Below are 7912 nucleotides of genomic sequence, written 5' to 3' on the forward strand. Positions count from 1 at the left end.
ATTTCAGAGGATTTTACCATTAAAACAAGAATTAAAAATGGAGGCATATGTGTATGTAATGGATAGTAGATGAATATGTCATCAGTAGCACATGGAGATTAATCTGAGATATTTGTTACAGGACCATGAAGCATGAAATAGTTTTAAACAACACATCTAGACAGCTCAGGGACTCACGCAAATACATCTCTACTCCTAATGGAGTAGTTGATAGTCTCGCTTTCAGGGTTTTTTTCGTCCCACCACTTTCGTCCGGTTTTTTCGTAGGTTAACCGTCGTAAAAAAATTCGTCGCCTCCCCCACTTCATCGGTTTATTTTCACTTCACCCTCTCACACAACGAAAAAAACTGAACGGATCAGAACTTTCCATACTAACGCAAATTATTTAATAATGTCTTTATGTAAAAGAATCAATCACAATCAATCTCTAAAGATCAAATATAAATTAATTAATCTTGATAACGTTTGTTTCCTTCCGAATCACGTCCATAACTTTCCTTCCTTGTTTGGGCAAAAACTGTTTGGTAGCAGAGATTAGAAAGCTTTCTATGAGTGTAGTAATAGGAAGTATTCTTTTTCTTGATGATTCGTTTCCATGCATGATGATAGTAAATTAGGCCAACATTCACCACTATTTATCAACGTCATCAATCGTATCCATTCCTACCAGTTTTAAAGGAATCTGCTCGCTATGTCTTTTTTAAGGGGATCCGCTCGCTAAGTCGTCGTCGCACGTTATTTTCACAAGCAATTCCCCTAAAAAAAGGCGTGGGTATTGGTAGTTGAACGCCGACTAGGTTTTCCGCCTGTCCCATCCTCGCGCTATGCCGCCGCCACCCGCCGAATTTCCAGCCGCCCGAGCCCGTTAACTTCGCCAGCCATCGGGTCAACTGCCCCCGCCCCAAACCCCCATCCCCGAGCACTAGCTATCGCCGCGTTGCTGCCCCAAGCTCCACGCCACCGGGAACGAATCAAGCGCCGTCCCGACACCGCCGTCGCCGGCCCAGCACCTCCAGCCTTGCATGGACAGTTTCAATGTGCAGTCTCCCTTGCTGCCTCACCTTCTGCCAGCGCATGCAGCGGCGGGGTTGGACGCGTGCGTGCTTGCTAGCTTGCCCTCCGTGCGTACGTACTTGCTCTGCGTGCGTCGCACCGGCCAATGCGCATGATGCGTGTGTGCCCGCTTTTCTGTATGTGTATGCCAACGTGATGCGTGTGTGCGTTGCTGTGTGTGTATGATATAGATGGCCCGAGTGTGTGCATGCTGTGCTCTGCTCTCTGCTGATCTATGTGTTGGTGCTCCTGCTATATGTTCATGCCATACAAATGAAATTTCTGTTAATCTTCTGACATGTTGAGTTGGTTCTCTCTGTCTTCTGAGGGGGTGAATGCAAAGCAGTCTATTAAGCCAGGTACTATTGCTGAGCTAAATTGAAAAAAAAATATTGGTAGCCATAGTTGTAGTTTAAGTAGTAGCGAGTTGTCTGATAAAGCCCGTTGCTAAATTGACAAAAAAGGTCGCCAGTGTCACTTGATATGTATGAGAATATTAAATGTATTATTAACATGATTAATATTGAACCCTTAAAGTTAATGTGGCCCCGTTGCAACGGCACGGGCGTTCTTCTAGTATTACTAAGATGACAGTACATAAGTATTTCAGGTGCATGGTAGAGAGCAGTCAGGATAGAGGGTAAATATGCTAGCTGCTTGTATAGATTACTCATGGTTCGATAACAGGATCATGAGTAGGTTGCTTTCCATGTGCAGGTGTTCTTCCGATGCCCTCCCACTCCGCAGATTGAGCATTTTGATTCTTTCCTTTTCTTTTGAGCAGTGTCCCCTCTTAGGGGACACGTTGTGCTCTTGTGACTAGGGCCACGACATATAGTGCAGAACCGTGTTCGTTTGCTTGTACTGCATCCAATACCTGTATCAACTTGTGATGTGACCTTAATTTTTTTGCTCTTTGCAGACTGGTCATCATATGGAGGCTTGTCTCTGCTGTTTGTTGGTCGACCGGCCTTGCGTTTCTGTTCTGGAGCTGATAATCCAATGAAATTTTTGACGGCGCTACCTTCATCATCGCTCATGTATCCATGTTGTGCTCCTTGGAAGAGAGTCAATTCTGTACCTTTTGTCTTCTTCATTTCAATTCTGTGTTGCAAACCCAAACCATCATGCTCAGCAGCTAAATAGGTCAGTTTATCCATTGCTGCCCTAAGAAGTTCCATCGCACAATCATATGCAATTGGATTTGCATCACCAAGTTTTACAACCTCTAAAGCATGTGTATAAAAATTTGAATGTCTGAATGTTATGGAATTGGCTGAAATCTTGTCTCTTTGTAGGTGTGACAAGTGGGTTGGAAGTATATCTCTTGCATCTTTTGTCCACCTTTTGAGGATATGCTTTGATGGAATTTTGTCTATACCCAAGAAATCAAGAACCTGCAATGCAATTTTAAATTGTTGAGTATATACGGTTTTTTGAAGCAAGCCTGAACACTGATCCTACAATTTTTGTCTCAATATGGTGATTCTGTACCTTAACTGAATGGCAGCATACAGTCCTGTGCGCTTGAAGTTACCACATTCACATGAGAGTTCTTCATCCTCAGCGACGACATGCACTATGTAGTATGTACAGTACTCTGCACCACTTCTCGTATCTCTCTGGGTGGTACCGGTGTAAGTAATATTTCGAACCATTTTTAACTTCTACTGTATTGTCCTGCTTCATACAGGATCTCACCAAAATTCTCAAACATAGCTCGAGTGTAGATCTTGCTAGCGTGGAACTCCGGTGGTGTGTTCACCTTGTACATAAAAAAATTCTTTGTTAGTTTCTAGCAAGATTCGTAAAGCTTAAATTACAAGTACTAATATTAAATGCAGTAATGAAGCAACTCACTATCTTTGTTCGTCGCTCTTCATAGTTATCATCCGCCTCTCGATCGAGAAGAAACCTCATATATTGCCTTCATATGTGCATGGGGCAGCTTGCTGGCACATATCCTTTTAAATTGTTCAGTGCATTTTCACGAAACCATTGCAGCAAACTGGATAATAAATCTATTTCGAACTCACCGAGCATCCACATACTATCTCTTGCATACATTTGGTTCTCTCGACGTTGAGCCTACTTTTTCCGTATCTTATTCCCAATCCAATTTCCCACGAATATAGGTTATAGGAGTCGTACGCCTCTCCCAATGAACCGAAGTTGTATCCAACAGCTGGTACTAGAACGGTATCTGTTCTCTTTTCCGCATATCCTCTTAATGTTTTCTCAAGGGCACATACTCTTCCAGCACAAGGTGGACGCTCGAGAGGGGCTCGCCCAATATGAACCCTGCATCATTAATACTGAATCAATCTTGAGGGTAAAGGGTTCCCTTCCTTTTACTAAAGAATACAAATTTAACACGTGAGCAACATGTAATACATCAATACATTTGGAGATTTTAAATTATTCAGGTATGTGATACAATACTAGCTTCAAAGTCGAGTACGTACAGAGACAAACTGATGTTTGCCTTCTTTTTCGTCAGGTATGTGGAGACCCTTGCAAATACATTTTTACAGTATTATAGTTGACCATGAACAGCTATGTCAGAGATCTAAAATGTCCAGACAAATCTTTAGCGTACTAGCTTCATAGTTGACCATGAACAGCTACAAAATTATGACCATCAATATATTTTCAGATATGTTTCGGCCTACTTGTTTTCTGAGTTCGGACTGAACAAGACGAACAGAGGGGTACCTTTTTGTCCACCCGGGGGCCTGACGGTCATCTTTTCCTGTTGATTGTTGTGAATCGGCCGCCGACAAGCTCAGTTCCTCGCAGCCGTTGTTCTCGGCGACCTGGATTGTAAGCGGCGCATCGCCAATATCTCCCATGCTCGATTCAACAGCTGACTGTGTAAAACAAGTATCTGGCTCACCCGCTGGATTGAAATCGCTTGATGCAAGATCCAGCAAGGGGAACCTGCAAATCGCCCCACGCATCCTTGAGTAGTTGCCGCAAAAGATTCAGAGTAAGTACGTCCACAGGATTAACTAGCAACCATACCTATCCACCAGATCTGATAAGAACTCCAGTCCATTGCCGACCTCCTCCGGCGTCGCCATGACCTCTCGTCTTTGCTGATGGCGATGTAGATCAGTCGAAATGAAGGGCCGGGGTAGGGGTTGGGGGCTCGGCCTTTGTGGTGGCCCCGAGCTGGCATTTATTTTCCTCCGCTATGTGTAGGCCGTTGTCTTGAGGGAACTTGTGTCCATCTCCGTCACGTACCGCGATTCATATTATGTACCAACGGTACACTCCACATGCGCCGTCGTTACCGTGCGCCGTGGACGTTGCCCCGTACGTATCGCACCTATTGGTCCCCCGTCCTCTCTATCGCCGTTTTGTATCATCACAGCTCGATTGTCTAGGAAAAAATCATCACAGCTGGATCTTGCAAATATGCTAGTACTTTTCACACACGAATTAGCTACTTTTGTGCGTGTATGTATACCACCATACCACCCCTTTGCATGATTCGGCACTCCTATTTTCATCTTTGTGAAAAGGGGCCCTTGCCCTGGCCCAAAGCAGCCACCTTTTCACCAATTCCGCTTCACCCCCTTCCTTCCTTCCTTCTATGCATATGCATGAGCTGAGGGCTTGGGACGCCGGGCCCAAAAGTTCACACGCAAACGCAGAAAACAGAGCACCATCAACCAAACCCCACTACACTCTCACGCAGAGCACACCCTTTGGCTCCCAACTCCAATGTTTCGATACTTTAGGATACCAAGAGGGGATCTAATTCACTCTTGACTACGCTCTGACTCCACTCACTCACTCCCGCATCTTCTCCCTCCTCCTTCAACCTTTGGCGCAGTTTTGGTGAACCACCACCTCAACCAATCCAAGGGAGTGAGGAGCAGAGCCAGCGTCGCCACCCAAAACCCTGCTTCTTATGCCCTCTCCGACCTCCATGCTACCACATGCCATTGCCATTACCATCGCACAGCCACGGCCGCCCTGCTGCATCCATGGCCGCCGCAGCTCGCCGCCCTCTGCTTCTCCCTATCTCGTGGGTTCTAGTGCTGCTGCTGGCCGTCCACGCGACGTCGCAGCTCGCCGTGGCGCTTGACCAGGACGGCGTGCTGCTCCTCTCCTTCAAGTCCTCCCTCCTCGCCGACCCCCTCGGTTCCCTCTCCGGCTGGGGCTACGCCGACCCCACACCCTGCGCCTGGAACGGCGTCGTCTGCATGGCCTTCCCCGCCACGTCTTCGTCGGACCAGATGAGGGTCGTCAGCGTCATCCTGCCCAATGAGCAGCTCGTCGGCCCCATCTCGCCGGAGCTGGGCCGGATCGAGCACCTCCGCCACCTCGATCTCTCCGGGAACGCGCTCAACGGCACCCTCCCCGTCGACCTGTTCCGCGCGCCGGAGCTCCGCATCCTCTCGCTCGCCAGCAACGGCATCACGGGGGGGCTGCCGGAGCAGGTCGGCCAGCTGCGCAGCCTCCGCGCCCTCAACCTCGCCGGCAACGCGCTCTCCGGCGCCATACCGGGGAACCTCACCCTGCTCCAGAACCTCACCGCCGTCTCCCTCTCCAGCAACTACTTCTCCGGCGCGCTCCCCGGCGGCGGGTTCCCGGCGCTGCAGGTGCTCGACGTCAGCTCCAACATGCTCAACGGCACGCTCCCGGCGGACTTCGGAGGCGCCGCGCTGCGGTATGTTAACCTCTCCTCCAACCGGCTCGCCGGGGCCATACCGCTGGAAATGGCGTCGCACCTGCCGGCCAACGTCACCATCGACCTGTCCTTCAACAAACTCACCGGCGCGATCCCGACGGTGGCGCCGTTCGTGGCGCAGAGGGCGACGGCGTTCGCGGGCAACGACGAGCTGTGCGGGAGGCCGCTCGACAGCCTCTGCTCCGATGCTTCCACCTCCGCCGTGGATCCCCCGAAGGGGACGGCAAAGTCGCCCCCGGCCCTTGCGGCCATACCCAACAACCCGACCGAGACGATGCCCGGCAGTGGAGCGCCGTCATCAGGAGGAGGACAAGGCAGACTGAAGCTGGCCACCATCATAGCCATTGCCGCCGGCGACGTGGCCGGCATCGCCGTCCTGTTCGCGGTGTTCTTCTACGTGTACCAGGTGAGGAAACGAAAGCAGCGGCAGGAGGTGGCGAAGCAGAGGATGGGAGCAGCGGTGTTCAAGAAGCCGGAACCGTCGGACGAGTCGCCCGACGTCGCCGGCCGGAGCCTGTCGTGCTGTCCCGGGAAGAAGGCAGGCGACGACAGCGACGACACGGAGGAGGATGTGACGGACACGTCTTCCTCCTTCGTTGCCAAGGAGGAGAACCACAAGGCAGGCGAGGGAGCGGTGGCAGCCAAGAAGGCGAAAGAGAGGTCGGTGCTGGTGACGGTGGACGGCGAGGTGGAGCTGGAGCTGGAGACGCTGCTCAAGGCGTCGGCCTACATCCTGGGCGCGGCGGGCGACAGCATCGTGTACAAGGCGGTGCTGGCCGACGGCGCGGCGCTGGCCGTGCGCAGGATCGGCAGCGAGGACGCCGGCGTGAGGCGGTTCAGCGAGTTCGACGCGCAGATGCGCGCCATCGCCAAGCTCCGTCACGGCAACATCCTGCGCCTCCGCGGCTTCTACTGGGGCCCCGACGAGATGCTCCTCATCCACGACCTGGCCGCCAATGGCAGCCTCGCAAACGCCTCCGTGAAAAGTAAGCACGCAACCCAACTCGACGTAGACGCGCCATTAATTTCATTTAGCGTTGGCTGCGCATTGCTGACGCGGCTCGATGGATCGCTGAGCAGGGAAGCCGGGGACGCCGCCGATGAGCCTCGGGTGGAGCGCGCGGCTGCGCATCGCGCGAGGCGTGGCGAGCGGCCTGGCCTACCTCCACGACAAGAAGTGCGTGCACGGCAACGTGAGGCCCAGCAACATCCTCCTGGACGCGGACATGGAGCCGCTGCTGGCCGACCTGGGCATCCACCGGCTGGTCCGCGGCGCCGGGGACAGCAGGCTGAAGCCGGCGGGGCGGTTCGGGAGCAAGCGGTCGGCCAAGAGCCTGCCGGACCTGTCGCCGCCGCCACCCGGGACAGCAGGAGGAGGGGCGAGCCCGCTGGCCGGCGCCGGGCCTTCCTCCTCCGCGGAGGCGGCCGCGCACTACCAGGCGCCGGAGGCGGCCAAGAACCCGACGAAGCCGAGCGCCAAGTGGGACGTGTACTCGTTCGGCATGGTGCTGCTCGAACTGGTGGCCGGGCGCGCGCTGACGAGCCTGGAGCTCTGCCAGTGGGCGGCGGGGGAGGACAGCGGGCAGCAGGCGTTCCTGCTGGCGGACGCGGCGCTGCGGGGGGAGATGGAGGGCAGGGAGGAGACGCTGGCGAGCTGCCTGAGGCTGGGGTTCGCGTGCTGCGCCGCGGCGCCCGGCAAGCGGCCCGCCATGAAGGACGTGCTCCAGGCCATCGACAGGATCCCGTCTCCTTCCTCCAACTCCTCCGCCTCCGCGCAGCGACAGTGACGACCTCGACCGTTCCGATCATCCCTTCCCCTTCCCCTCCTCCATTGGCCATGGCGAGTTCTGCTTGTTGATTTCTTCTCCGGTGCTCGTGGTTTTCTTGTGCTGTACACCATGATTTTTGTCCCGTCCAGTTTCTGAAAGGAATTGGTGCGTGCTCGCTCGTGCATCCCGGATGTTGATGGTCCGTTCTACTTACTTGCATCTCTCCCGATCAAACGTCTGGACACAAAATAAGACCAACATGTTATCGCCGCTGTACTAATCTCGCACCAGCCTAGAAAGCACTCGTTTGTCACCCTGGTCATCAAAGCGGTCTGCATGCGTCTTGGTCAATTGCAGCTTGGATCTTCCAAGATCCATCTACAGGAG

The 7912-nt window shown here is 53.0% G+C and overlaps 3 protein-coding genes across 5 annotated transcripts; 1 reads left to right on the forward strand and 2 right to left on the reverse strand.

Moving 5' to 3' along the window:
* Positions 1-1540: 1540 nt before the first annotated feature.
* LOC147971311 (uncharacterized) lies at positions 1541-2630 on the reverse strand. The gene is made up of 2 exons (XM_087523911.1): positions 2592-2630; positions 1541-2451 (listed from the first exon to the last, which is right to left on the reverse strand). The coding sequence occupies exons 1-2, from the start codon at positions 2628-2630 to the stop codon at positions 1744-1746; spliced, it is 747 nt and encodes a 248-aa protein (XP_087380037.1). The 3' UTR covers positions 1541-1743.
* Positions 2248-4287, reverse strand: LOC125508853 (uncharacterized). 3 transcript variants are annotated; one of them, XM_087526012.1, is made up of 5 exons: positions 4079-4287; positions 3770-3994; positions 3091-3355; positions 2549-2819; positions 2248-2451 (listed from the first exon to the last, which is right to left on the reverse strand). In XM_087526012.1, the coding sequence occupies exons 1-4, from the start codon at positions 4135-4137 to the stop codon at positions 2715-2717; spliced, it is 654 nt and encodes a 217-aa protein (XP_087382138.1). In that variant the 5' UTR covers positions 4138-4287; the 3' UTR covers positions 2248-2451; positions 2549-2714. The 3 variants fall into 3 exon arrangements, with proteins under 3 accessions (XP_087382138.1, XP_048529603.1, XP_048529604.1); XM_048673646.2 differs by lacking the exon at positions 2248-2451 and adding an exon at positions 2915-3018 and having other exon boundaries at positions 4079-4286; XM_048673647.2 differs by lacking the exon at positions 2248-2451 and adding an exon at positions 2915-3006 and having other exon boundaries at positions 4079-4283.
* Positions 4288-4590: 303 nt separating this feature from the next.
* LOC125508851 (receptor protein kinase-like protein At4g34220) lies at positions 4591-7709 on the forward strand. The gene is made up of 2 exons (XM_048673645.2): positions 4591-6742; positions 6837-7709. Exons 1-2 carry the CDS (start codon positions 5002-5004, stop codon positions 7541-7543), a joined length of 2448 nt encoding a protein of 815 aa, XP_048529602.2. The 5' UTR covers positions 4591-5001; the 3' UTR covers positions 7544-7709.
* Positions 7710-7912: the final 203 nt, after the last annotated feature.

The sequence above is a fragment of the Triticum urartu genome, chromosome 5A (genome assembly GCF_056163025.1).
Source record: "Triticum urartu cultivar PI428250 chromosome 5A, HENAU_Tu73, whole genome shotgun sequence".
Lineage (NCBI taxonomy): Eukaryota > Viridiplantae > Streptophyta > Magnoliopsida > Poales > Poaceae > Triticum > Triticum urartu.

What these genes read in the sequence shown, in the direction of transcription:
- LOC147971311 (XM_087523911.1), bottom strand. Translation starts at nt 2,630, where the DNA reads ATGTCGTCGCTGAGGATGAAGAACTCTCATGTGAATGTG. An exon ending in AGAACTCTCATGTGAATGTG is followed by an intron (nt 2,452 to 2,591) that starts GTAACTTCAAGC and finishes ATTGCATTGCAG; the next exon opens with GTTCTTGATTTCTTGGGTAT.
- LOC125508853 (XM_087526012.1), bottom strand. Translation starts at nt 4,137, where the DNA reads ATGGCGACGCCGGAGGAGGTCGGCAATGGACTGGAGTTCTTATCAGAT. An exon ending in TTATCAGATCTGGTGGATAG is followed by an intron (nt 3,995 to 4,078) that starts GTATGGTTGCTA and finishes GGCGATTTGCAG; the next exon opens with GTTCCCCTTGCTGGATCTTG. An exon ending in GCCCCCGGGTGGACAAAAAG is followed by an intron (nt 3,356 to 3,769) that starts GTACCCCTCTGT and finishes TTAATGATGCAG; the next exon opens with GGTTCATATTGGGCGAGCCC.
- LOC125508851 (XM_048673645.2), top strand. Translation starts at nt 5,002, where the DNA reads ATGCCATTGCCATTACCATCGCACAGCCACGGCCGCCCTGCTGCATCC. An exon ending in CGCAAACGCCTCCGTGAAAA is followed by an intron (nt 6,743 to 6,836) that starts GTAAGCACGCAA and finishes ATCGCTGAGCAG; the next exon opens with GGAAGCCGGGGACGCCGCCG.